This window comes from Alligator mississippiensis, chromosome 1 (assembly GCF_030867095.1).
Source record: "Alligator mississippiensis isolate rAllMis1 chromosome 1, rAllMis1, whole genome shotgun sequence".
Classification (NCBI taxonomy): Eukaryota; Metazoa; Chordata; order Crocodylia; family Alligatoridae; genus Alligator; species Alligator mississippiensis.
In genome coordinates this window covers 42,386,884-42,414,803 of record NC_081824.1, presented here as the reverse complement: position 1 = coordinate 42,414,803, position 27,920 = coordinate 42,386,884, and the positions used below count along the sequence as shown (strand labels likewise).

At 42.4% G+C, this 27,920-nt stretch overlaps 1 protein-coding gene across 1 annotated transcript in view; it reads right to left on the bottom strand.

Moving 5' to 3' along the window:
* The window catches only part of MYOM2 (myomesin 2), a 108,774-nt gene that overhangs the window by 79,087 nt on the left and 1,767 nt on the right, over window positions 1–27,920 (bottom strand). Inside the window, exons 2-6 of the mRNA XM_006260944.3 lie at window positions 23,836–23,966; window positions 17,581–17,703; window positions 14,086–14,224; window positions 12,339–12,496; window positions 8,841–8,933 (exon numbers count right to left, since the gene is read on the bottom strand). Coding sequence (XP_006261006.1) covers window positions 8,841–8,933; window positions 12,339–12,496; window positions 14,086–14,224; window positions 17,581–17,703; window positions 23,836–23,942 — 620 coding nt within the window. The 5' untranslated portion in view covers window positions 23,943–23,966. The remainder of the gene's footprint in view (window positions 1–8,840; window positions 8,934–12,338; window positions 12,497–14,085; window positions 14,225–17,580; window positions 17,704–23,835; window positions 23,967–27,920) is intronic.

Here is a 27,920-nt window from a genome sequence, read left to right as displayed (position 1 = left end):
ACGTGAGAATAAATTTAGAATAAATTTAAAAATTAAAAGCAGACATGAGAAGCAACAAATGAATTTTGTGTTTGCAGAGTTCTAGGGGAAATAAATGGTAAATTACTGTATAAAGACAAAGAAACACATTGGCTTGACACTGACAGAAACACTGAGGAGCTGCTGAAGTCTAGGAAAGGAGAGGAGTGTGAGCACAAGTCTTCTGTAGACATCAATTTGGCTTGTGGTAGCACTGTTGATAGAGGATTAATGCCTGTCTTTGTGTATATTTTGGAGGATTCAATATGTTCTTGAATGTTAAATCTGTTATTTTATGACTTGGCCCCTGAATCTGGGCCCCCCAGGCAGTGCAGGGCCACAGCCAATGCAGGGAGGCAGCCGGGGCCAGAGCTGAGGCCAGTGCAGGGCTGGGGGGCACCAAATTCATTGGCTTGGGGGGCACTGGCACCAAGCAACAACCCTGGACACAAGGGAAGAGACAGCCACATGGGCGCAGTGGGCCCAGGCCCCGATCCCAATCCTGGACCCAGGTCCACTCTGTTCCCTCCTGATCCCAGCCCCAGCCCCACTCCCTCCCCACCTCCATGGCCCTTTCCCTGCCCCTCCATCCCTTCCCCCAAAGACTTTACCACTGTGGGGGGCACATGCACATGTGCACTCAGCCCCCCCCTACAAAAAAAAATTCTCCCTCCGCCTATGATAACAACTGCTATACTGGGTCAGACCAATATACTCTTGCAGGCAGTGACAATTTGTGGAGAAAGTATAAGGAACAAGGCATGAGTAAAGTGATCTACACTTTTTTCACATCATAGACTCATAGAAAATTAGGGTTGGAAGGGGCCTCAGGAGGTCATCTAGTCCAACCGCTTCTCAAAGTAGGACCATCCCCAACTAGATTATTCCAGGCAGGGTTTTCTCAAGTCAGACCTTAAAAATCTCCAAGGATGGAGATTCCACCACCTCTCTAGGTGTCCCATTCCAGTGCTACACCACCCTCCTAGTAAGAGAGTTTTCCTTATATCCAACCTAAACTTCCTTTGCTGCAATGTGAGATGATTGCTCCTTGTTCTGTCATCTGTCACCACTAAGAACAGTCTAGCTCTGCTGTGGTGGGCCTAGGCCTGACAATCAGCTAATTGTTGGTCCCTGCCCCAGTCCTACACCAGAACTAGTTTAAGACTCCCAACAGCAGAAACCTGATTCATCTTGCAGATCCAATGGCAGGTGCAGGTCCAGCAACAGGAGCAGCACCCTCTCCCAGGCTTAGTTCCTCATGCCTCTGCCCATCACCAATAGCAAAGACCCAACTTGCCCTGGTACTTGAGTAAATACAAGTACTATCCTGCTGCTGAGTGTTTTACTCCACAGCACTGCATGTGTAGATGCTGATATGGCTGTCTGTGGCATGAGGGTGCTTCAATGCAGGAGCTGCCTGCCAGTTGTCATGCCCCAGCCAGTCCTTCCACAACATGCTGAGCCAGCTTGGAGAAGCCCCAGGTTGGCAAGCTGACCCCTCTGGACCCACTCCAGGACTGCTCCAACCTGGCTCAATGAGCTCCCAGGTGCACATTCAAACAGCTTGCCTGGGGCAATACATTTTGGCACAATATTCACCGAAGTTTATTGCTGTGTGCTAATAGCATGTGTAGATGCTCCCAAGGTGAAAGTTACATATCACATTGGCTAACTTGTTTTCCATGGATGGCAAAAAGAAGGTGTAAGTAAGATTGGCTTAAAGCTCCTGATGTCTTATCTTGGATTTGACTCAGAGATTCAATAATTGGGAGCAAGTTTTGTGCAAAAATTGCTTTCTCTCACCAGTTAAGTAGAACCCTATCAATAATGATAAGCAAATGATCAGGCTTAGTGAATGTAACCACTCTGGTGAAATGGATAGCTAGGGTGCACAAGGGCTTCAAAGTGGGATCTTCATCAGTTAATTTAATGTTCTTATCAAGAGCAGGTTTCTTAGACTTTACAAAGGTCAGATGAAATGTATATGGCTTACATTTAAAAAGAACAAAATGGGAGTACAGGAGTATATCTGTCCCAAGGTACTAATAATGTCTGTGAAACTAAAATTGCCCTGAATCCATATTACGTTCTTGAGTGCTAATGTTTGCAAGGGGACCATTATATTGGCAGATACATATGTTTAAAATGCATGCACTCATCCATCTGAGTAGACTAGGTTGCAGCATAGTAGTTAAGAGTAAAATAACATTTTTTGCCTGAATTGGTATGTTCTTCAGCCAACATGAGAGAGAAAAAGCAGAGCATAGCAATTACATGTACAGATAAAAATGACCCCTTTGGGGATGAATTCAAACACCCTGATTCTCTCCAGTGCAGCAGCTCTTCCCCATTTCTCTGACATAAAGGGCTGAAAATGGTGGTCCTAAGAGGCAACAGTCTAAGTGAAATGGTTAATATTTTACTACTTTTCAATACTGAGAAAAGAAGAGCAGGAAATAATAACAGTTTTCACCCTACTGCCTTTATTTTGTTTTTAAAGAAGCTTTAAGCTCAAGCATGGAGCAAGGAAAGGCAGAACTAGTGTAAAAGCTCCCCAGTACAGGTGACAGTTCAGGGGTGCACTAAGGGGACTAGATATTAGAAGGTGCATAAAGAAGCTCTACCCATGATTCCAGTTTTGTAAACACATGGACTGTGTCTACACAAGATGCTGATTGCACAGTAGCTCGTTACTACTGTGCAGTAGCATTGTGTGGCAGGGAAATATGATACGACGCTACTGCGCAGTAGTAATGAGCTACTGCATAGTCAACATCACCTAAAAGCCATTCAGCAACACTACTGTGCAGTAACTGGAGTTACTGTTAAGTACTTGTTTATACAAAGTACTCAATGACTGTGCAGTAATGACTGTAGAACATAACTCATCATCTCCTGGAGATGCAGCCATATAGTATGCTGGAAGAAGGAAGATAACTGCAAAGCCTCCTGCCTCCTGCCTCCTTTGTAGCCCGTGCTGCTAATTGCCTCCTCCAAATGATTACTTTTGTCAGTTTTTCTTCCAAAGTGAACTGAATTGAAGTTTCAAGATCTTTTGTCCTCTTTCAGGGATTCTACTTCAGTGGTGGTAACATTATGGCCCTTAATCAGCTACTTCATCCTTACCTCATTCCATGGCTCCTAGCTGTTGCAGTTTATATCTGATGGGTGAGGACACCACCATAGGTCTGAGCCAGTTTCATATATGTGTTGCTATTTACATTAAATAGATCATATATTCACAGTTACTATATTTTTATTCAGGCACTCAATAAAACAAACCCGATCTCTGTGAGCTGTAGCCAATCATCATATAATTTAAAGTGCTCTATCCCTAATATAGCCTCAGTAGAATCATATCTGGGGTGACTTTTATATATCTAAAATTGGATTTCTTTTTAATTTTTACTACATTTATAAGAAGTTAGGAAATGGGAGCCCTGGTTTAATGCATGAAATTAGTACTGTAGCTAGCATTACACAGCATTATGCTCTCATTGACACACCATGGCAGAAATCTGCAGATGCACCCAGAAACCCTCTGCTACTGCAACAAGGGCTGCAACCAGCCGTGTGAAAAGAACTTCAGAGACCTAACAGAAAGCTAAATAAAGCCCTGCATATGATGCAGTGTGAAACTGCAGCATTCCAGAAGGAGCCCCGCAAAACCAAAATTTCTTCCTTGCTTAGTCAGATCTCCAACCCCTTCCATTCCTGCCCACCTGTTGATGGAGGGGTTAGAAATCACATTGCTGAATTAAGTGGATCAACTGTGCTGTGATGTGCTGCAGTATAGCTCATCTGCTTCATTGGGTGAAACACTGGATGGTGCAGGACAAGGGATGATATGATCTCCCCATTTTCCCCACTAGCCAGGCCCATCCCCAGCAGTCTCCAGAGGTAGGTCTGACTGAGTAGAGAAAGCAGGGCTTTTCTATAACCAGTCAGACCCAAGGCACAAGTGTGCCTGAACACAGACAGTATTTTCCCTGCCCATCTAGATCCATGCCCAATGTCTGGCTGAGCAGGGAACCTCAACATCCCTGCTTATGGAGAAGCGCCCAGAGATTCCCTGGGTTGTCTCTTTGTAAGAAGGGAAAGGAGGCAAGTGCTCTAGAGGCTTAAGAGCCCTTCATACCTCAGGACCATCTGCCCAGAGTGCTGGGAGAGTTCAGGCAGCTCAGGTTGCTGGTACTCTTCTGCCACAGAGCTAATAGACAGCCACCGCAATAAAGGGATGGAGTCTATTACCATCTTCTGTTACACCACCGATTTTCCTTTCATGTGTCACAACAAAGGGTATCAATGTCATAATTTTTTTATGGCAGCACAAATGAGACATCAGATGACATCTGTTTCCACCCATAGATACCACTGCCCTTCTTGTTCCCAGAGCCAGGAGCATCACTACAGCTTCAGAGTTCCCAAATGCAAGGTGATGTATATTTGAAGGAATCCTTTGAATTATTCACAACTATTACTGAATGTAAATTAATAGATGTGGAAAGGCTTAGGCACCACTGTAAACAGTTCAACAAAAGTCTGCCTGAGCCTAACAGAAAGAACATCAGTCTAGCATAGTTAAGGCATGCCAGCTGCTATAACCAATTGCATGCAAGAGTGATTTGGCTAAGGTGACCCATTTACTGCTAGGTCAATTGGATCAATGTGGAAAATATTATACTGTCATTATTGGCATTATCTAAATCAGCATTTCTCAAGCTCGTTAAATTAAAGTCATGCCTCCTTGGACTCAAGGCACCCCTCAGAAAATACCAGATCTTACTTTTCACTCTTGGAAAAAAATAGAACAGGTCTTCTGCTGAAAGAACTCAGAAAGAACACGTCTGAATATTTTGGCACTATGGATTCCTATTTGAAAATCTCTTGTTTTGTCTTGTGAATCATGTGTAGATGTTTCCACACTTAACAGTGCCAGTATAGCATGGCACCCAGCAGAATCCTTAAAGGGATCTCATGGTATCCCAGTGGGCTGCAGCATCCTGGTTGAGAATCACTGATCTAAATCAACAGTGCACCTTCATCTAGAATACTGTAGTCTGATCAGCCACCTGATCTTAAAAGAATATAGCAGAACTATGTTGTAAGAACAAAGAGGCATCCAATGAAATTGAAGAACAAAATTTTAAACTGTGAAAAGGAAATAATGTTAAATTTGTCTAGGAATCCAAAGCCAGGGATTATCAGGAGATATAATGAAAAAAGATCATCCAAATATTTAGAACATCTACAGTTACATTAGATGGGATAAAAACACAGGGGATACAAAACCCTCATTCTCCTAGGGATGTGTCAGCCACTCATTGATGGGTTTCAGAAGAAATTTCCACAAGGGGTGGAATATGTCAGAGCTGTCCTTTGAAATATTTGGTATTGACCACTATCAGAGATTGGACCTGGGACTACATGGATCTATAAAATGGCAAATCCTATGTTCCTGAGAACTATGAAATATGTTTTTAGGAGGGGCATAAATTATAATGTGACCTTCAGGGCCATTTACTTTACAGCTCAAGAGAGAACTTGAGCTCATGTTGCTAACTGTGAAAGGTTAGCATAATACCAGTCTCAGCAGCAATCAAGCAACACTATATGAAAAGCCATGTTATGTGAAGGGGAAAATGTAGTAAATTGAGCATAGGATATAATCAAAATATAAGCTAGAGATCTGAAAGTTATCCAAGTTACTGTACAGTTTTATTTTGAATCTAAGGTGGAGAAATGGGCAGATGAAGGTGTGTCCAGTTATAACTTTTAAATGTGAGGTGATGCTCTGGTTTTGGCACCTCAAGAATTTTTCCAGTGGAGCCAAGAAATATTCGTAGGAATAAATATGACCCTTGCATCAGAAGGAAAAGTTCACTCCATAAACATCAGAGGAGTGCTGTGAAGACAGCCAACAAATTCCAAGGCCATTTAAAGTGGCCACAGATCAGATGACATGCAGTTCAGCACTTTGGTATGAACAGCTGAGAAGAGCATAGAAGTGGGTAGGTGGGTAATCCTAACTGTTCTATACCCAGAAAAAAAATAACATTTCAGATGGCTAGATCTTTTACATTTTTCTTCATTTGAACAACTGAGCCATAACTTTCTTATTTCCAAATATGAGCTATAAGCAGTACTAGTATTCAAAAGGGATATCAGTATTTCCTGAATGTTGTATTTATCTCATTATGGGGAAGCAGAGCACAGTCCATGAACCAATTTTGTACTGAAGTCAGTGGTAATAAAAATGCAGCTGATTTTAGCAATGTTAATTCCATAATCTCTATGCATTTGAGTTAGAAATAGTCAGGGACCTGAAGTAGTTATATAATGCCAGAGATGACAAATAACTTTTCAATAAATAAAAGCTTAAAAATTAAGATAGCATTTGGGCATTTCCAATTTGGAAAAAAAAATCTTAGCAGAGAACAGGAAAAAGCTAAGTGAACACACATCTGTGGCTCCCATCAGATGGCTGTTTGGAAGAACATGAGCAAGGCTAAGTGATGCAGGTGCCAGTGGCCAGTGGTGAAGAAAGTGATCGTGGGCATTTGCCTGGGGGTAGGGGCAAAGCCGTTTAGGTGAGTCAGGTGCACCAAGCACACTCCCAGCTAGGTACCCCCCACAGTCACCCAGAAAACCACCCTCTGGCATTTACACCTATACCCATCCCTGCTGGCAGCTATGCACTGGCAGCACAAAAGGCATTCAAAAGCCTTCACACTCACCCACACATTATTCACTGCTATCCACATACATGCAAACAACCATCCCCTGGCACCAAATAAGGCACCAACATACCTCCCCCAGAGGCCACCCACTGGTATTCAATCACCTAAACATCACTCATTTGCAACCACCCCTATTAGGTAGTGAATAGTTTTTCCATTCTCACAGCTGCAAGAGAGGTTTGTAGAATACAAAATCTACCTGCTTCTCTCAGCTTCCTTCCCTGATCCCCAAAGAGCAAGAACAAATGGAATGGGCCAGTCATGATCTGCTCCCTAGAGAGGATGCCAACAAGCTGAATGCTAAAGAGAGGGTAGAAGACCATAAGGTTCTCCACGTAAAGGCGAAGAAGAACCCAGTATAGATTAGTGAAGGCTCCCGGATAAAAATAAATCTTTCTCCTTCCTCACTAAAGCCAAAAGGAAGAAATAGCATTTTTTTTCCCAGCTCTTTCTACACAAACAAATGTTGGGTAGGGAAAAAGAAGCTGGGCTTCAGTAATTCTCAAGAGAGCTAGACCCAGGAGTGCCTGCATGAAGCAGAATAATGATGCACTATTGTTTCCTGAATGTTGCCTGGCTTGTCTAAGTGCTGCTGCTTCTGACAGCTGGAGACAAACTTGGAAGCTGAATATTTGGCCAGCAAAATGTTAGCTGTAAGCACTCCAGCTCCTTGAATGTTTTCATCTGCCCCTACTATACATTTTTTTCTGGCTTGACACTTGAATTGCGGTTCTTCACTCTTTATTTTGTAACCAAATCATACTTCCTATGTACAATACAAAGGCATAACTGTAACCAGTACTGTATCCTAGGCAGAGCTGTACCCCTTCCCCCATACACCTTGCACCTTCCCTGCTCCAGTGCCAGCTCTGGCTCTGGCAATGGAAAGGACAAAGCAGCTACAGCAGCTCAGGAGCAGCAGCCAGTGGTTTGCTGCTGCTGAGGGAGACATCACCTCCTCACCTCTCTTATTTGCTGTTGTCATGTGTTCTGAGTAGCCAAAAATCACTGGTTTTCAGTGACAAAAAATGGGCTGGGGTGGCACGGGCACTAAAGCACACAGTTAACAGCCTGAAGTTTGCAAGTTTAAAGACCATAGCAGAGGTGTTCATGGAGCAGTCCATCAGAGTCTAACAAATCTTCAAATTCTGCTAAATATCTTGTCACAAGGACACACAAAAGGAAAATGACAAAAAGAGGCTGACATCTCTCCCAGCTGCAGCAAACTTCCAGCTACTGGTGATACTGCTCTGTCCTCTCTGCTGCTGGAGCTGGAGGAGGGAGAGTGCAGAATGTAATGGGAAGCTAGGAAGGAGGAGGGGGGTGGGAATAGAGGAGGAGGTGCCCCCTTAGCTTCTTTCCAGCACCCGCTAGCAGAGCCCAGGGCATGGGTCCCACTCACTCACCCATATACTACTGATAACATATAATACTGAAACCACATATCCCATCTAAGGGTTAACTTAACTTCGAGAAAAGTTGTTGTTTTCTCCAAAAAACTTCCTATGTCATGACCATAACATTTCCATACAAAACATAAAAGGTAAAAATTGGATAAAATGTATCTTTTGGAATTTACAACATTTTAAAAGAAACTACCAGAATCTCCCAACCCTAGTTATAAGAAGAGGAATAAAGATCTGAAGCTAATTTGAACAGAGCTAGTGTATACCAGAGCCAGACAGTGAGATCTGAATGTCCTAGTGATGACCTGCTAAGCTTTTCTAACCTTTGAGACCTGAACCAAAAGTTCAGCCATGACGGAACGGACCATTAACGATGAGGAAGCAGTTCCACTCACTGGCATGTGGATTCAAACTTCAAACAGAAGCTTCCAAAAGCCAAAATATTGTGTTTCTGCTTACTTGTCTCCAGCCTTTCTTCATCTTGTTAGCAATAGAAATTATGTGATAGAAATAGCTTTGAGCATCCAATGTTCCCAGCAAAAGTAGCAGCTGAGCAGAAGTTCTGTGCTGTGTTTTATGACTGCCTTGCAGTACATTATGTACATCTCAAATGTACCTGAAGTAAATGGTTTCTGTTAAAAGTCCTAATATTCTCTTGTTCACCAAAGTAATCTACCTGTTTATCTCCAGCACATGCACTCCATATTTGCTTTCAATTCTGTACTTTCCAGGTTCACTTGCAGGAGTAATCAATGCCTCGTTTTTATACCTAAAGTTCAGAAGAAAAATAAGTTGCAGTTACTAAAAACTGTCATACAAATTAGTGTACTGTAATTTATTGATAATAGTGTTCTCTCTTTGTACAGTATACATGGATAAATATAAAGGCATACATACAAATTTGCCTGTATTTGGTCATTCAGGAGAGAGAGGGGAAATCCTACTACTTGCCCAAGACTCCTCCCCATAGCAGATGAGTGGAAATTACACAGAAACAAGATGGTGTGTACTGAATCTCCCAGCATACCAGCTAGTAGAAATGAACATGAACAAAAGGCAATACAATAAGCTTCATCTTCATCAAGTCTCCAATAAATTGCTTCATCTTAAAGGAAATAAAAGAGCAATATAGGAGCAGGGGCTGTCCAAGACAGTTATTTTCCAGAGCTGCTCCTAGGATACAATACATGCTTTTCTCAGGAATGAGCTTTACAATTCAGTCTACACCACTGCAATCTCACTGCTATCCGAATATTTATGCTGCACTTAAAAATAACATATGAAGTTACAGGGGTATAGGTTGTAGCCGTGTTGGTCTAAGGACGTAGGCAGACAAGGTTCTCTGGGTGAATCTGATATCTTTTGTTAGACCAACTTAAATAGCTGGGGGGAAAAATTAGGCAAGCTTTTGGGTTTAAAGACCCTTTGTCAGGCTGACGAAGTCTCTGCAGTTGGTGTGTGCTCTTCCTGGATGGAATGAAAAGTAAAGAAGCCAGAGGCTGGGCTGGTGTGCATACAAGATAGGCAGTCAGTGAAGATGTAAATTGAGAAGTCAGTGGGTGAGAGACAGCCTGGGTGGGGGAGAGAGAAGGGGGATGAATGGTGGAGAGGTACCTGGGGAGTCAGTTATCAGGCAGGTTATAATGTGTCATAAATCCAATGTCTATATTTAGTCTGTGATTTTTAGTATCCAGGAGGATGATGAAGTGGAGTTCGTAGGCTCGTCTCTGGGAAGTGTTGTGTAAGTTTCCCTTGAGGATCAGGACTGAGAGATTGGAGAGAGAGTGGTTTTCTTGTGAGAAATGTGCCCCCACTGGTAATTGAGTGTTTCTGTCTTTGATGGATTTCCGGTGTGCGTTCATTCTGGTGCGCAGTTGTTGTTTGGTCTCTCCTGCGTATTTTCCATCAGGGCATTTGGTGCATTGGATGAGATATATTACATTTCTGGAGGTGCAGCTGTAAGATCTGGGAATGCTAATGGCTCTGTTGTGGGGTGTAGTAATAGTGGGGGTGGTGGAGATGTGTTGGCAGGTTTTGCATTTCTTGTCATGGCGTGATCTGGATCTATTCGGTGTGTTCTGGGACTAAGGAAGTTTGCTTCTGGTGATGAGGTTAGTGAGGTTTGGTGCTTGTTTGAAGGCTGGTATGGGTGGTTCTGGGAAGATCTCTTTAAGACTAGGGTCTCTTTCTAGTATGGATTGCAATGGTTTGAGGATTTTCCATATGGGTTTGAGGGAGGGGTGATATGTCATAACCAGAAGTGTGCGATTTTGGAGGGGGGTGGGGGTGGGGAGGGTTACTGCAGCAATTCTTCATGTGGTATCCGGGTGGCTCTTCCAACATGCGATCTATCTCTCTGGAGGAGTGTCCTTGTTGGGTGAAAGCCTTTTTAAGATTGGTGGTGTTCTCAGTGCAAATTCAGTGGTATCTGACGGCTTGGATGTATATCACAGCTTTTTGGGGTGTTTAGGGTGTTTTTTGATGTGTTTAAATGTGTGTGTTTTGTCAGCCTGATGAAGGGTTTTTAAACGTGAAAACTTAACATTTTTTTCCAACTATTTCAGTTGGTCTAATAAAAGATATCAGATTCACCCAAAGAACCTTGTCTACATATGAAGTTACGAACCATAACCTGTTTTCCCATGTAAACTAAAGTTGGCCATGTAACCAAAATACAGAAAACTATACACACAGCTTATTCCTGATCATTACTACCATGCGCCAATGAAAAGTACAGAATGAAGATGAAAGGGGCTGGGAAGGTAAGTTGAGTACAGAGAAACTATTGACCTGTTTTATATCTCAGAACTATTTTTTCATCTTGATGAGGGCAACTATACATATGCTGGCACAAATAAAATCTAAAGCAGGCTCTGTTAGCATAACCTGAGGGTAAAATTCTACTCCCGTAGACATACAGGAGCACTTTATGAACCTGGGGAAGAGTTTTGTAGGTTACTTCAATGTGCTGTTTGATCCAGGGAGCTGCTAGTGACTGGTAATCCCCTCTATAAGAGCAGCCCTAAAGCTACTCTAACTCCTTATAAAATAGTGGCCAAGACTACCTGAAAGTTTGATCTTCTAAACTCATTCCCTATCCTGACATGCTCTGTAGATGCATCCAGACCACAATGAAATACCCTTATACTGGGAAGGGAGAGAAAGGAAGAAGCATGAAGGTCTGGAACAGGTCTGGTATACCAATCCTAATGTCTGCTCCTGTTTTGTCATTGCTATAGAAGTCCTCAGCTTCTTTCTCAAATAACATCATTCTCCCTTTCTGTTAGACTGCAAAATGAAGCTGGAAGCAAAGCTCTGGTCCCACATTTCCACTTCAAATAAAGTTAAGGGATAATATTTTACAAGTAAGGTAGAGATATTTTTTTTATCTGCTACATTTCCTACATTAAATACAAGCATTTGAGGTGTGCTAATGATTGTGTAATCAAGGATAACATCTTTATTATTCTAAATTAACTTGACTCTACTTTTCAATACACAGCCTTCTAGAGCAGAAGAGAGACTTCAAATATCTTTTTTTGATGACAAGAAGCATTTGCCTAATGCACCCAAATGCACATTTCAAATTGTAGTGTTGAATAAAAGGATCCTGAGATTTTCATAAAGATTTGCTTTTTACCAGGATTTCTGTCTCATTCAAAGAGGTCTAAGAATATGCTTCAGGCTATAATGCTTTGATGATAAACTTCACAGATTAAATTATCTATCAGTTACACCACTGGAATCCCTTTATTTTCAGTGTAGTTGTAACTCATTCAATTGATAGGCAAATTTACTCCCACAACATCAGGTTTGGTTAATCTCACTCACTTTCCACTATTTAACTGCTTTGTACTCCTGTCTGGAATAAAACATCAAAACATTTATCATTAACAAAACTCAATCTATGTTATCATTTATTTATCAGTTAAATCAAAATGTATTACTGAGTCCTCTTATAGTTTGCATTTTGAAATATTAATGTACTTATTATGCTATGTGTATCTGTTATACAAATTTTGTACTTCTGTTCCTCTCGCTACGGCATCAACAGTTACTATCTAACATGTCTATGAGGATTACAAAGGTTTTTTAAGTGTATGTGGCACTTAGAAGTCATGTCATAGGTAATTTACCACCACTTTTAGAGGACTAAAAAGGCCCAGATACTTACCATTGTACGAGAGGAGTAGGAAATCCTTGTACAGTGAAACAAAGACTCACAGACATCTTTTCCCAAACTGTATGAGACCGCAGGCGCACCAAAATTTCAGGAGCTCGACTTATACTTTCTTCAACAGCATACCTTTCCAAGGCCATCCTTTCTTCCAGCTGTTACACAGGTCAGAAGTAAAAAGTGATGAGAAGGAGCCCAATCAAACACTAGAGTCATCTGGAGTCAGACTCTATGAACAAAAACTAAGGGCCTTGTTACACATTCATTTTAAACAGCTCCTGGAGTTCTTAACACCTGGATTGTCCACACATTAACACATGAAACTGGTTTTAGGCACTCTTTAGGTGGCTTAAAGTTATGCTACTCCAAGGCAGGTTTATCTCTCATCTGTGTTACCAAGCTTGTGTTTCAATAATGTATGGCCACTCCCCAGAAATAAGCCACCCAAGTTGCAACCCTTCAGCATCCCAGGATGCAGTACCCTTCCAGCATTCCCTCTAAGCTGTGCGCATGCATGGCCACGCACAATAAAAAATCATGCTATGCAATAACTTTTTAATGCTGCGCACACAGTGGCATACCAACGGGAAGGGGCAGTAAGGGGCCATGGCCCCAGGTGCTGGACTGGGGGGATGCCCAGTGCTGTAGCAAGGGGGTGCCACCACTGCTGGCTTTCCATCCAGCTGCTCGCCACCTGCCCCTATCCAGCCACAGGCTGCTGCAGGAGCAGGGAGGGGCGGGCACACTGAGATACCCATGCACTCCCAGCCAGGATTGCTCACGGATCGCTAAACCTCAGAGGGAACATTTTATCCCTCCCCCATCCTCCTGTCCTGTGTGGGCAAACTTTACACCCCCAGAACTCTACTGCCCAGGGGTCGGTTCTGGCACCAAGCTAACTCCACCTCCCACCTCCAGAGGTGTGACCTTCCCACCCTCAGGTATGCAACCCCATGCAAACAGCCTGCAGAGCACATACCAGCTAGTCAGACAGGGCACAGACAGGTCCAGGAATGGAGTCTAGGGTGGGTGGTGGGAAACAAGGTAGGGGGCTGGAATAGGTCCCCATGAGCTGGGACTTCCTCCCCAGGGCAGGGGCAGTAGCTCCCCCAAAAGTGCCTTCTCTCATTGCTCCCACCTTCCACCCACCTCAGAAAGCATGACCAGTACCCCCTGCACCCCAATCCCACATTCCAATTTATTCTTTAATTTACTCTTTATTTTATTTTTTTTCTTTTATTTTATCCTTCAGTGGCTTACTTCTCTCATCTCTCCACCCTTCCTCCAACCCAGTTCCTTTCCACCTCCTATTTTACTACCCACCTCCATCCTATTAAACTCTCTGCCTCCCAGTCAATGTTCCTGCCCAACCCCCTCTCCCAGCACCACTTATCTCTCACATGCCCCCACCTAGAAAAGGAATAGAAGCCTATCCTGGCTCACCGACCCTGTAATGGAAAGTCACTGGTGTAGCTCTTAGTTAGGCCTCTGCTTGCTATGCCTCTAGTGGCAAGTCACAGCTGTGCAGGTGGGGAACAGTCAGAGAAGGTTTTTAGCCTTAAAGTGTGACTGCTCCAAACTAAAGCTAGTACTATCATGGATCAACGTTTGAGTATCTTGATGTGAAACATGTAACAAGGCCCTAAGAAACACTAGCTACTGTTGCATTAGAAGTATGGTTCCAAAGCACAGATTAATTTACAGTTTTGTTTTGAAAGGAAATAAAAATGTTCTGTTACAATACCATTCTTTGTATAGTAAGTCTATCCAGCTGTTCTCTAGCAAGGTGCCTGGCAGAATGAATCTCATCTTGTAAATAAGATAACTCAGTGGCAAACCGGGTTCGTTTCTCCTCACTTGTATGAGACCTGTGCTCAAGAGCTCTATGTGATAGAAAAGAAATTTCATAATTTTAACCCAGCATCAAAGCTTTAATGTTGTCACTAATAGACAAATAAGAGCAACTGAAGCCCCATTAGCTGCATTCCAGAGTTCCTGGTTATGTAAACTATTCCCTTGCTCACAAGTTATCACAACAAACATCTTATGAACTGCAAATGAATGAGTATTCTGGTTCCTTTCTCTTCACTGTGAATTTAGAGGGCCGATGTTATGCTAATATTAACTGGTATAAATTGACTTTTCTATGAATTCAGTGGAGTTATCTTGATATACTTCAGCTGAGAAAGTGGCCCAAAGATTCTGCAAATAGAACTGAATTGTGAGAAAATACCAGACAGAAATCAAACATTAAGGCTGCTTGCAGACATGGGGAAAAAATGGCGCTTTACTTTAAACTTGGCACACTCCTGCACTGAGCCCAGGGCATGCCAAAAAGAGGCATTGTGTTATTTGGACCTGGCTTTCCCAGCATCTTTATAGATTGGGCGCTTTATTGGGGCTTTTTTGGCACTTTTCTCTAACAGCTGATTGAATCAGCTGTTAGAGAAAAGTGCCAAAAAGCCATGCTGAAGCACCCAATCTATACAGATGCTACAGAGCCTGGTAAAAGTAGCATGATGCTGCTTCGAATAAAGCACTTTTTTTTCCCATGCCTGTCAATGCCCAAAATTGCTAATGACTAATTAGTGTCTTTCTTTGGTTTTTTTACCTTTTGGGTTTGTGTTTTATAGGTTTTCCTTTTCTTTCCTTGTTTGCTTGATTGGTTTTCTTCATTATCTATAGTCTACATTTTGTAGATGTTAAGAAAAATCAGTATGTTATTCTAACAATTGGAGGTAAAATCCTGAATCCACCACCCTATTCAAATATCAAGTGGAACAAATGGAGTTGAGTCCTCCAAAACCTGAAATGATCCAGTTGTGGAACTGGGATAGCACACATCACAGATAAAGTTTGACAAACCCCTACATGTGATAATGCTGCTTTCAGATAGAAGGCTGGAAGTAAACACCAGCAGAGCTAAATACACCTGAGAAAATTATGCCTTTGTGATTGACAGTGAGCAGCCATAGGGAACCATGTGTAGGCAATGGTTCTCTCTGGGTGTGTGTACACAGGGTTATTTAATGTGGATTAGTCCAATTTAAGCCTCATTAGGGGTGCATGCCTACATGTACACACCCTTAATGCAGTTTAAAATGGTGATTTTAGGCTATGTGAGCCTAAATTTGATATCTGCCCAAACCAAGTATCAAATTTAAACAGGATGAGTTAATGCAGATTAACAAATGTGTGGAAATATTACTCTGCATTAGCACAGGAAACTTCATCCTGGGTCTGCCCAGCCACTAGGGGCCTGGCCAGAGCCCAGCACCAGGACTCCTGCCTGGGTGCCTCTCCTCCCTCAGGGCTGGGCTGCTGTATAGTATGCCATTTGTAAGCAAGTTTTTTATTGTTGGTGGGTAGGAAAGATGGTGGAGAAGCGCTGTTTGCTGTCAGGGGGATGGATAGAGTGGGTGTTGTAAGCATAATGGGTTTTTTTTTTTTGTTTCAACCATGTGTGTGTCCTGAGAGTGGTGCTGGGAGTGGGCAAGGGGTAGGGAGTGTGTAAGAAGCAGCACAGGTGGGCTGGAGAAGGGAGTGCAGGACGAGGGGGTGAGCCAGGGTCTCCAGCAGCTGGTGCCCTGGCCCCTACTGGCAGGTGTGTGACTCTCCTGTGGTTTGGGTGGGGGTGCTTGCTGGGACCAGCAGGGCCAGCACTGTGGCCAGTGTGCACTGGTCATCACTGGCAGGGGCTGGGCTAGAACAGCAGGGTGCTGGGCATCACTGACAGGGGCAAGAGTAGCCCTGGCACAGGGAGGCAGGGTGAGCAAAGTAAGGAGCTGCTGAATGCTGCCTGGTGCTGGGCACACAACTTCTAGGCTGGGAAGGGGCTGGCCAGGGATGAGAGGGTGGGGGGTGCTTTCAAGATGGCTGCCAAATGCTGGCAGCTAGCTCTGGCTTCAGCATAGCTGCCAAGTACTGGCAGCTATGTGTCCAGAGGCTGGAGCTCCCCCCGGTGACCAGAGGGGCACATGGAAAGGCTGAAGCAATTTGGGACTAAAGTTAATCCAAAATCCTACCACATGTAGATACCTGCCAAAACCCGCTTAATCCACATTAGTTCAATACGCATTAAATGTAAGCCCACTTAAATTCATGTGTTGACACTCCCTGTCTGTTTCCACTAGAATGATTTAAGGAAAACTCCATTAGGTAATCTCCACAAACCTTCTAACGGAATATGTCCCATTTTGTGAGTCACACCATAGAACAGGTTGACCATTAGGTAATCAGCCCAATGTCAACTGAAGCCATTAAACACTGGGATTTTTTCAGTTGACATTAGATCAGGCCCTAATTTATGTGCTAGGCATATAATATTTTAAAGCTAAATATTTAAAATATTTAATATTTTAAAGCTATTTTACCATTTTTACATGTTCTGTATCTATATAAATAAAAAGGATTGTGGCATAATAAAAAAAGGACCTGTCAGTTTAGCTCCAAAAGAAAAGAAGAATATGTTCTTATCTCTGGAACTTTTATGTCATACAACATCTATGTCTCTGGTATAGTTACTGTACAGTATGTCAGGGTACATTGCAGATACTCAAATTAACAAAACAGGAATATAGTTGTCAGCACATTTAGTAAAGGAGTTCATTTCAGTGCTGTAACTGAGATGAGACAGTAAGCCCCCTTGATAGATGGGATGTTATGGAGAGAATTTTAGTACAGTTAAGTTGGCCCAAAGACATCATTTTAGTATTCAGTAGGAATATAATATACTTGATCTAAAAAAGTATTAAATTCAAGTATCCTCCAATTTATTCTGGTTATATGTTTGTCCTTTTTTCCACACAATCAACCTAGAGGAAAACTTAGACATGAAGATATATGGAATATGAGACTTAAAAGATACTCAACACGTTGGTATTCCAGTCATGGCAGATTAATGTTGAACATAGCATCATGGATGGCTTTTAGATAGCTCTGCTACTGACTCTTTCCATCTTTCACAGTTTCCTCAGTAGTTTTCTTCCAAGATCAGCTGAATTGTACCAACAGCCCTTACTAAAATGCCCTTCTGCTTTCTAATAACATTAGCATGTTTAGTGATACATACAACAATAAACTCTTAAAGTAAATACTTTATTCCACTGAAGTCAATGGAAATGTTACCATCAATTTCATTGTAGTTAGTATTTCTCCCTGAAGATTATACTGACAAAAAAGTTTATTGCACAGGACTGGAGTCATTAAAAGTATCTGAAGGGATTAGTAAAAATGTTACCTCTTTCTGGTTTCTTGTCTCTCTTCTTCATCTGCAGTACGTGCCCTCCTGGCACAGAGTACGCATGTAGTTTTTCCTGTACCAGCAGATGACTGAAAATAAGATGCTTGTCTAGAAGCCGCCCTTTAAATATAAAAGAAATTACTATCAACTTGTTCTACTGATAAAAGATGGAATTATAAAACCAAAGAAATTACTTTCAATGAGGTGTATGACACAACTACGAAGTGCTTTATGAGAAATATTTAGGTTTAACTTGAAATCTCACATACTGTCTCCTTAAGAGTCTAATGGTGAATGGTACTATCTCAGTGGAGACTGTTTTCCTTTTTTTAAATTTCAGTGTATTTATCAACTGTACCCATATATGCCATATCTCTACTTATTTAGCACAATGTAATTATTAAGAAACAATCAGCAAACTTTTAGGGCCACCGCTACAGAACACATGAGAGACCACACTGTAACCCCCAGGTCCTTTTTCTGCAAAAAAGGACCTGGTGGGTTACAGTGGAAAATAATATGCCTATGAGTCAGCAGTGTGCCCCTGTTGCCAAGAAGGCTAACAGCATACTGGACTGCATTAGTAAGAGTGATGCTGCCAGATTGAGGGAAGTAATTATTCTTCTCTATTCTGCACTAATGAGGACACACCTCGAGTACTGTGTCTTGGGTCCCCCACTATAGAAAGGACATGGATAAATTGGAGAAAGTCCTGTGAAGAGTAACAAAAATGGTGAAGGGGCTGGGGCACATGGCTTATAAGGACAGGCTGAGGGAACTGGGCTTATTTAGTCTTCAGGAGAGAAGACTGAGAGGGGATTTGATAGCAGCCTTTAACTACCTGAAGAGTGGTTCAAAAGAGCATGGAGCTAGACTGTTCTCAGTGGTGGCAGATGACAGAACAAGAAGCAATCATCTCAAGTTGCAGCAAGGGAGGTTTAGGTTGGATATTAGGAAAATCTTTCTCACTAGGAAGGTGGTAAAGCACTGAAACAAGTTACCTAGAGAGGTGGTGGAAACTCCATCCAGCTTGACAAAGCCCTGGCTGGAATGATCCAATTGGAGCTGGTCCTGCTTTCAGAGGGTTGGACTAAATGACCTCCTGAGGTCCCTTCCAACCCTAATTTTTTATGATTCTATGATAAAGATCTCCAAAAGTATCTTCCCACCTCCACATGTCACCCTTATAATCCTTCACTTGACTTCTTCAGTAAACTGTCTTCCCCCCAAAAAGGGTTGGGCCAAAAGGTAGGTCTTGTGGCATATGCTGAAGGCCAACAAATAAGGTTCTGATAGCCAAAGAGAAATAAACTTAATGCAAAATCCTTGGCTCTGGAATATGAGCACTCCTCCATTACCCCATTCCCATTTATACAAGGAGGGTACAAACAACTAAAATATCTTATTGTATAAACAGATGAAAAGTTAGATCATATTAAAAGGGAGTGGGGATCTGTTGCAAATGAAGTTAATACTTTCTAACTGTTTTGTATTTCAGCTTTATGATACCTAAAACTAGAAGGGGGTTCCTCAGAAATTCAATCACTTGTCCAGTGGGTCCACACATTTCTCACACACCATGAGAAAGAAAAAGCACACTCAGGAGAAAGGAGGGAAAAAGCCCTACAACTTGCCAAATGCAAAAAAAAACAGGGGAGAGAAGAACTGGCAATGCTCTGCCACCTCTGCAAGGAAATTCCTGATATTAATATGTGCTCAGATTGTCCTAGGAGAGGACTGTGTTCTCTGCTATAGAAGAAAAGGGGGAGTGAGGGTAGGGGAGGAATCCTCAGTAAGCTGACCTGGGGAAAAACTTTCTTCCTGACCCAAAATAAGATGAAAGGTTTGACTCTGAGTAGATGCCCAAGACCCTCCCACCACATTTCTGGGCAGCTTCCAGATACTAGTAAGAGCACTAGTATACCCCAGCCAAACTTCCACTTCTAAGTGGGGCCAAAATCCAATACTTCAGATAGGGAAATAATAATAATAATAATAAACAACAGAAGCCAAAAAAAGTATTCTTCCTGACCCATGTAGGTGACCAGCAGCTTACCAGATATTGCCAATATGGAAATAAAGTTTCCTGTCAATCCCATAATGGAGGCACAAAATTCTTGAATTTATATATCACATGCTTTGGTTATTGCTCCATCCCTAGCCTCTTCTGTAAACCTGTCAAGCTCCATACTAATGCAATTTGAGTCATTTACTCCCATTACTTTGTGCAAAGACCATTCCAAAACTTCATTCCTCTGATCCTGAGAAACTATGTTCTAATTTCTTAAAAGAACAAGCCCTGTGTGTCTAAGGGCTCAGCATGATCTCTAAAATCAGCCATTAGCAACCACTTACCAGTATCATCAGCAGGGATCCTGGCTGTCTCCATTTAAAAGTCCCTAATTTGGGGGTTAAAACAATAACCCCAAATCATCATTTTTCCATGATCAAAATGAAACACCAATATATATGTATTTATGTATTAGTGGCATTTCATTTTAATGATGAAAAATATGGATTTTGGGTTACATTTTTTAACCCGAAAATTGGGGATATTTTTTATCATAGAAAACCAGGATCCCTGATCATCAGTGCACTAATTTCACTTGGCAAAAACACATGGTTGTTCTCAGTAGTTGCGCCTCAGTTTTGGAACTCACATCCCTACAGGTCTGCAAGAGCCTGCGGCCTGAACGTCTCCTAAAAATGCTTTAAGACCTCCCTATCTGAGCAGATCTTCAGCAAGCCAGGTTAGGCTGGCATACTTGTTAAGGAGATTTTGTTTCATATTCTTAGTTTCATAGTTGGTAGGGTCAGAAGGGACCTGAGCAGATCATCAAATCCAACTTCCTGCCATGGGCTAGGTGATTATCTAGCCTCCTTTTGAAGACCCCCAGGGTACGAGCCAGCATCACTTCTCTTGGAAGTTAGTTCCGGATCCCAGCCGCCCTGACTGTGAAGTAGCGCTTCCTGATGTCCAGCCTGAACCTACTCTCAGTCAACTTATGGCTGTTATTCCTAGTTTCTCCTGGTAGTGCTCGGGGGAACAGGGTCTCTCCCATTCCCCACTGGTCCCCCTTGGTAAATTTATAGATAGCCACCAGATCCCCTCTCAGCCTTCTCTTGAGAAGGCTGAACAGGTTCAGGTCCTGTAGCCTCTCTTCGTAGGGTCTGCCCTGCTGCCACCCGATCATGCAAGTGGCCCTCCTTTGGACCCCCTTGATGTTGTCCACATCCCTCTGGAAGTGCGGCACCCAGAACTGGATGCAGTACTCGAGCTGCAGCCTGACCAATGTCACATAGAGGGGAAGGATCACCTCCTTGGACTTGCTCGCAATGCATCTGTGGATGCATGACAAGGTGCGGTTTGCCCTACTGACCGTGACCTCATGTTGGTGGCCCACGTTCATCTTGGAATCAATAATGACTCCAAGGTCCTTTTCTCTCTGTGCTGATAAGAAGGGAGTTCCCCAGCCTGTAGGTATGCTGCTGGTTCTTCCTCCCCAGGTGCAGTACCTTGCACTTGTCAGTATTGAAACCCATCCTCCTCTCATCCGCCCACTCTTGTAACCTGTCCGGGTCTAGTTGTAGCTGTCCCTCCCTCTAACGTGCCCACTTCTCCCCACATCTTAGCATCATCCGTGAACTTGAACAAGGTGCTTTTCACCCCCTTGTCCAAGTTGCTGATAAAGATGTTGAACAGTCCAGGCCTGAGGACTGAGCCCTGGGGAACCCCACTGCGCACATCCCTCCAGGTCAAAAATGACCAGTCCACCACCACTCTCTGAGTGTGGCCCTCCAGCCAATTTGCAACCCATCTGACTGTGTAGGCATCGACGCCACAGTCGCCTAATTTTTTGATAAGAATGGGGTGAGAGACAGTGTCGAAGGCCTTCCTAAAGTCCAGACAGACTACGTCTACCGCAACACCTGCATCCAAGGATTTTGTGACCTGGTCATAGAAAGCCACCAGGTTGGTCTGACAGGACCTGCCTCTAATGAACCCATGTTGGTTGCCCCTAAGCATAATCTCCCCTGCTTGTCCCTCACAGATGTGCTCCTGGATAATTTTCTCAAAGAGCTTTCCCAGGACCAAGGTAAGACTAATGGGTCTATAATTTCCTGGGTCCTCCTTCTCCTTTTTTAGAAAATGGGGACCACATTGGCCCTTTTCCAGTCCTCTGGCACCTTGCCAGAGCACCACGAGTGCTCGTAGAGCTGTGCCAGCGGTCCTACAATGTCCTCTGCCAATTCCCTTAGCACCCTTGGGTGGAAATCATCTGGACCTGCCAATTTGAAGATGTCCAGTCCCACCAGAAGTTCCCTGACCAGGTCCTCTCTGACCCTGGACCCGGCTGTGCCTCTCCTGAGTTTGTCCAGGATTCTGGTGGTGGGGGGATGTCCCAGTCCCTGCTCAGAAATATGGAAGCAAAGAATTTGTTAAAGAGATCATCTTTGTCATCTGGTGCAACCACCAGATTGCCAAGTGTGTCCTGCAGGGGCCCCATGTTACCTGGTGCCTTCTTTTTATTCCCTATGTATTTAAAAAAGGACTTCTTGTTGTCTTTGATCTGGGTTGCTAATCCCAGTTCTGTGTCCACCTTAGCCTTCCTAACAGCTCCCTTACAGTCTCGAGCAATGGAGGTATAATCCTTCTTGGTGATGGCCCCTCCCTTCCATCAGGTGTACACCAATTCCATTTGCTTTTATATGTCATTTTGCTGTCTTTTCCTGCAAACTACCCTGAGCCTTTGTAGGAAAAAATATATAAATCTAATAAATAAATAAATGAATTCTAATCTAAATTTGCTCCTGACCAGATCTAGCCATGTTATATTGTGCCAATATTGTTCTTTAGCTTAAATAGCTCCTCTCTCCCCAATTATCACCCCAACCAATGTATTTATAAACAGTGATCATATGTCTTCTCAACCTTGATTTTGCTAAGCTAAATACATCACTCTTTTGTCTCCTCTCAGAATATAGGTTCTCCATTTCCCTAGTCACCACAACCACCCCTCTTTGTACCTGTTTCAGTTTAAATTCATTTTTTTTAACATCAGTGACCAGAACCATACAGTTTTCTAAATGGGATATTTCATGGCTTCCACAAAACATTCCCCACCTAATCTACCCTAGAATTTCACCCAAAACAGTTACAATGGGTCAGCTCAAGCACTAAAAAATTCCCTTTTTATTCAGTATAGTTGTTTCACCTGTCCATACCCAGAGTTTATTTCAATAGCTGCAGTAACACGGAGAGAGAGGGAAACTCCCACACGCATGCAATAGGATTTTCAATACTCCTTGCAATACTATGAGAGAAGAGAATTTCAAATAAAGGAGAAATGAAGATGTAAAGTAAAAGCAAAAACTCCCAGTGACTGCAACTTCAAATAACGCACTTCAGGGCAGTGAACATCCTCAAGGTATAGAGTTCAGATAGAACTAAAAACTGTCCCCATACCTAGATACAATCTATAGCAAATACTTTTCTTAAAATTAGAGTGACATTTTCAAACTCAAAGCTCTGTTTTAAGGCCAGAATTTTCAAACCAGATGTAATGAATAGGTGCTGATGGATTGTGACCAACCCGTGACACTAAATAGAGAAGGGATCACAGCTATATCTGGGATAGTCATGGTGGGGGGACATATCTACATGAGATATTTACTGAGGAGCTGCCTAATTAGCTCTGCAGTAAAGTCTCCACGTCTACAAGTGCAGCTCTATTAGGCCGCAGTAAGCTAATTAACTTCATGATAGGTTAATACTTGTAAATACTAGTACTCTCCTTCAGTGGAGTTCTTCAGTGTGCAGCAATGCCCATTGTGTAGGCTCTGATGGGGCTAGCTGGGACACAAGTGTGTTTCTGTGCAGGGGCTGCTTGCTGGCTAGCTCCGCACGGACGCAACGTCATGCCCCAGCCAGCCCTTCTGCAGCACACTGAGGTGGATTGGAGCACCCCTGGGCTGACAGGCTGGCCCCCCAGATCATGAAAACATGGCACCCAGGAGCAATAAACTCTAGTGCAATATGCACCAGATTTTATTGCTCCCTGCTAATAGCACATGTAGATCCATATGGCATATAGGAATAGCAACATGAAAAGGAGTTGAGAACCTATGCTCTAAGAAAATCAAAATTCAATATAAATTCTTTATTTTTTCTTTTAAAAGAGTTCTACATTTTTAAATGAGTTACACTAGAAGAGAAATATCTCTATACTGCATGAACTGTGTGGTACATACCTTCTTGCTGAATATTCTTGGAGCAAGTATCTTGTCTCAATGTTGCGATATGACTGATCAAAGTGTTTATGCCTCCTTTGGTAAAATGGCAATGGCTTTGACGACATAATTCAACCTGCTACAGTCTTTTCCTGTAAAGTAAATAATGATATTCACATTTAACCAGTGCTTTCAAACCTCTGTGATGCTTTCCCAAGAAATGTACTTGCTGAAGCATTTTTAACTAACTATATATAAGTAATGCACTTATCCATCACAAAAAGTTATATCTGATTAACATAGTCATCTCATGCTGTGACCTCACTAGCTTAGCATGGCAGAACTTGATCAGTATTCAGATGGGAGAGCAACCAGGAACTTCTAGGATGCTACCGGAAAGTGGTATTGATGTTCAGTAGGTGGCACTCTTCCCAGCCTGAAATAATTCCCAAGCATGGTGTTAAACAAGCCACTGTACTGATAGAGGAGCGTCCATTTGTGTTTTAGAAATTTAATGACATCCATTTTTTTTTGTAAAATCAACAAGGATACCACCCAGGTCCTTACTAAATGCCTGTTTGTGTAATTACAGTCTGTCTACTTAAATTCCCTTTGCAATTTTAATAGGATATGGGATTCTTCACTTCCTGTCCTGCTGCCTTAGATGGTTGTGAGGAAGAGCTGTAAGCAGTTGAATAACTGCCACATTTCCCAACAGAGGTGGTTGCATTTCAGTGATGATTAAAGCAATTCCTCTGTATAACATTTCTAAAGCACATTGGGCCAAATCCCAGGCCCTTAGCTGGATAAACTCCCAGTATATTAGGAAGGACCCCCTGGAGTGAAATGGGAACATGCCAGATACTGGTAATATATTTCTTTGTGAAGTAAACCTATTGGTCATGCTCCACAAGCTGGTGCAAAAACAGGTGTGTGGCCATGGGGCCTCCTCCTTTCTGTGCATAGAGGAGTAAAAAATAATTGTCTCTTTTTGAGTCATACAAGAAAAGAAAGCGAATCATGCCTTTCTCTCACTGCCCTCATACTAGGACCTACAAATGCTGCTCTTTATTAAGGTCTTCAGTTTTAGTAAATGACAATTAAGTATTTGCCAAACTGTTATGTAGACATCACAAGTAGGCAATTTTATTGCATATACAGAGTATAATGCAAGGGGATCTGAACAAAAGTGAGTGTTAGTCATAATTTCTAAACTTTCTCTAGCCATGAGGACTAGAATCTTTTTAAAGAAAGCTGGGAAGCTCATATCACCCTGTAAATCCAGGAGCTAGAACTTTTCAAAAAAATAGCATGTGTATCAAAAACATGTTAAAGAAATCTGTCATACACCGAGATTAAATACTAAACTTGCCCCCCTATCTAACCATTATGTCTACAAGTTACACAACAAGTGAGCTGTTCCAGGTCATTCCTTAAATAGACAGTAAACAATACTGTGTTTCCCCCTTCCAGCTGCTGCCTCCCTCTCTCTCTTTATACCTACTTCCTTTACTAAACTGAAGGTTCAGAAAGGGAAGCTCAAAGATCCTTTCATGTACACACCTGAAAACACCTGGCAACCCAGTATTATGTGTTATCTGTTTCTTCTTTCAGGGTCTATTAGGCCCAGGTAAACTGTTATACCAACAGTTTATCAAATATATCAACTCAATCCATGTTATGAACCCAATCTTCCATTCTTTCTCAGCATGTAACTCTCTCTGAGATAAAATGCAGAGGGACTTTAGAACCAGGTCCATGCTGTTGGATACGCCATATTCCAGGCAATTTTCATTTATAGATTCATAGATTCATAGGTGCTAGGGTCGGAAGGGACCTCAACAGATCATCGAGTCCAACACACTGCCTTAGGCAAGAAAGAGTGCTAGGGTCAGATGACCCCAGCCAGATGCCTATCCAGCCTTCTCTTAAAGACCTCCAAGGTAGGGGTCCACCAAGGTAGGAGCACCACCTCCCTTGGAAGCCCATTCCAGAGTCTGGCTCCCCTTACTGTGAAGTTCTTCTGCTGTCCAGCCTAAATCTGCTTTCTGTCAGTTTGTGACCATGGTTCCTAGCTACCCCAAGAGGTGCCCTGGTGAGCAGAGCATCTCCAATTCCTTGCTGCACCCCTAATGAATTTGTAAGCAGCCACAAGATCACCTCTCAGCCTTCTCTTGCAGAAGCTGAAGACATCCAGGTCCCTCAGTCTTTCCTCATAGGGCTTAGCCTGCAGACCCTTAACCATACAACTGGCCCTCCTCTGGACCCACTCAAGGTTATCCACATACTTCTTAAAGTACGGCACCCAAAACTAAAGCCCTTATACAAAATTTTTGCTATTTGTAGTACATAATTCTCAATTTAAAATATAAAACTATTTTTCAAACATGATTCTCTTTCCATTTATTATGAATAAATCCATTTCTAGATTTTCCCAGAATTTGAGTTCAGATACTTAAATGTTTGCCCACTTTATATAGAATATAGACACAAATGGCTGATCAACTTTAATGCAGATCCTCAATAGAGGTAATTAACAGGGCCTGTTAGAAGCTAGATTCATTTAGCCTTCTGTTATCACAGAGGGGAGCTGCTGGCTGGCACCAGTTCAAATGCAATAACATCACTGCATAATTACCACAATGCTTATGGAGTACATATTTAACACCCAACAGGGCTGCACAGCCTATCATTTAAGATCAGTGAGAAGAGATAAGTGTGAATTCTTGGCCCCATTAAAATTAATGCTGCACAATGTCACCGAATAGGTTTGGGGTGAAGAGAAGATGGGCTGCCATGTTCTCTGTAAGAAGTTGTTTGTTGTAAAATATGATCTGAATGTCAAGTTGCTCTTAAACCTCTTCCACATAAGTCCTATTAATTTTCCTCATTGTTTGCATGGAAATATAGAGTTCTAGGGTATTATGTGATCCCTGATTTAGTCTCACATTCTATATCCAGTCTCCGGGTGGAAATCTACTGGTACAGTAGGGCAAACAATTCATCGTCATCATCCTCCTCATCCAAGATCACCATAAGGACCAAAATTCTGTCACTGGTGTCATTGTACAAACACAAAGACTTGATCCCTGACCACAAGAGTATAGAATCTAAATACTGGTATACAAGAGAGCTCATTTGATTTATTAACTTTAAATCGTAATTATACCGAGCACACTAATTTTATCATTTGAGTCCATCAGACAGATAGTGCTTCCATGTATGTACTTATTTGGTAGAGTGTATATCTTGAGTAGTCAATCAAGCAATAAGGAGGAAAAGGCAGAGTTCAAAGGCCAAGTTGCACACAGACTCTTACCAATGTTCTGAACAATAATCAAGAAGCAAGGGTGCTTTCATGAGCAAAGAAGCCAGAGTTAGATATAAGCTAATTCAACCTAGCTAGTCGAATGAGTGACTTAATTTAAGATTTAGAGGACCAGCAATAATTCTAATTAGTTCATTCCCACAGTCGCAAAGCACATGCACTTTACCAAGAAACTGATCATTTAGGCCTGACTTGAAGAAGATTGTGCTCACTACAGGCAGATAACTTTCATTCCTATGGCTTAGAATAAGAAGGTCTCTCTTTCCTATCTCTAGTGCTGTACGACACACACTGTACTTTCTCTGTCCTTGTCCAGCTATACAAATGCAGAAATTGGCAGGGTCCCCCCTGCTCTGGCTGAATGCTATCTTCTGACTCCTGTTAAAAGATCAGTATAACTTGCTCTTTTGCTTTTGTACATATTGTACATTTTGTACATATTGTTACTTTGGGCTTATCATGGCTTTTATGATATGCATACTTTGCCAGAGGCTGTTCTATGCTTCCTGGAGTCCTACAGCATAATGGTTAGATGGTTTGTTATTTTCCTCTTAGCTGAGGGTAGAATTTGCTCATTCTGATTCCAACTCCCCCTCCCCTCAGCGCACAGTTTTTTCCATTTTATATACCAATGGTATGGTGAATCCCTTAATATTTGGCCATTATAGCAACAGGTTATCTTCAAGTCCAGGTGGCCTAAATTACCATTGAATTCTAATGTCTATTTCACAGAAATTCCTTTTACTTCAGACAGGTGACAGCAAGTAATTTACGGCTA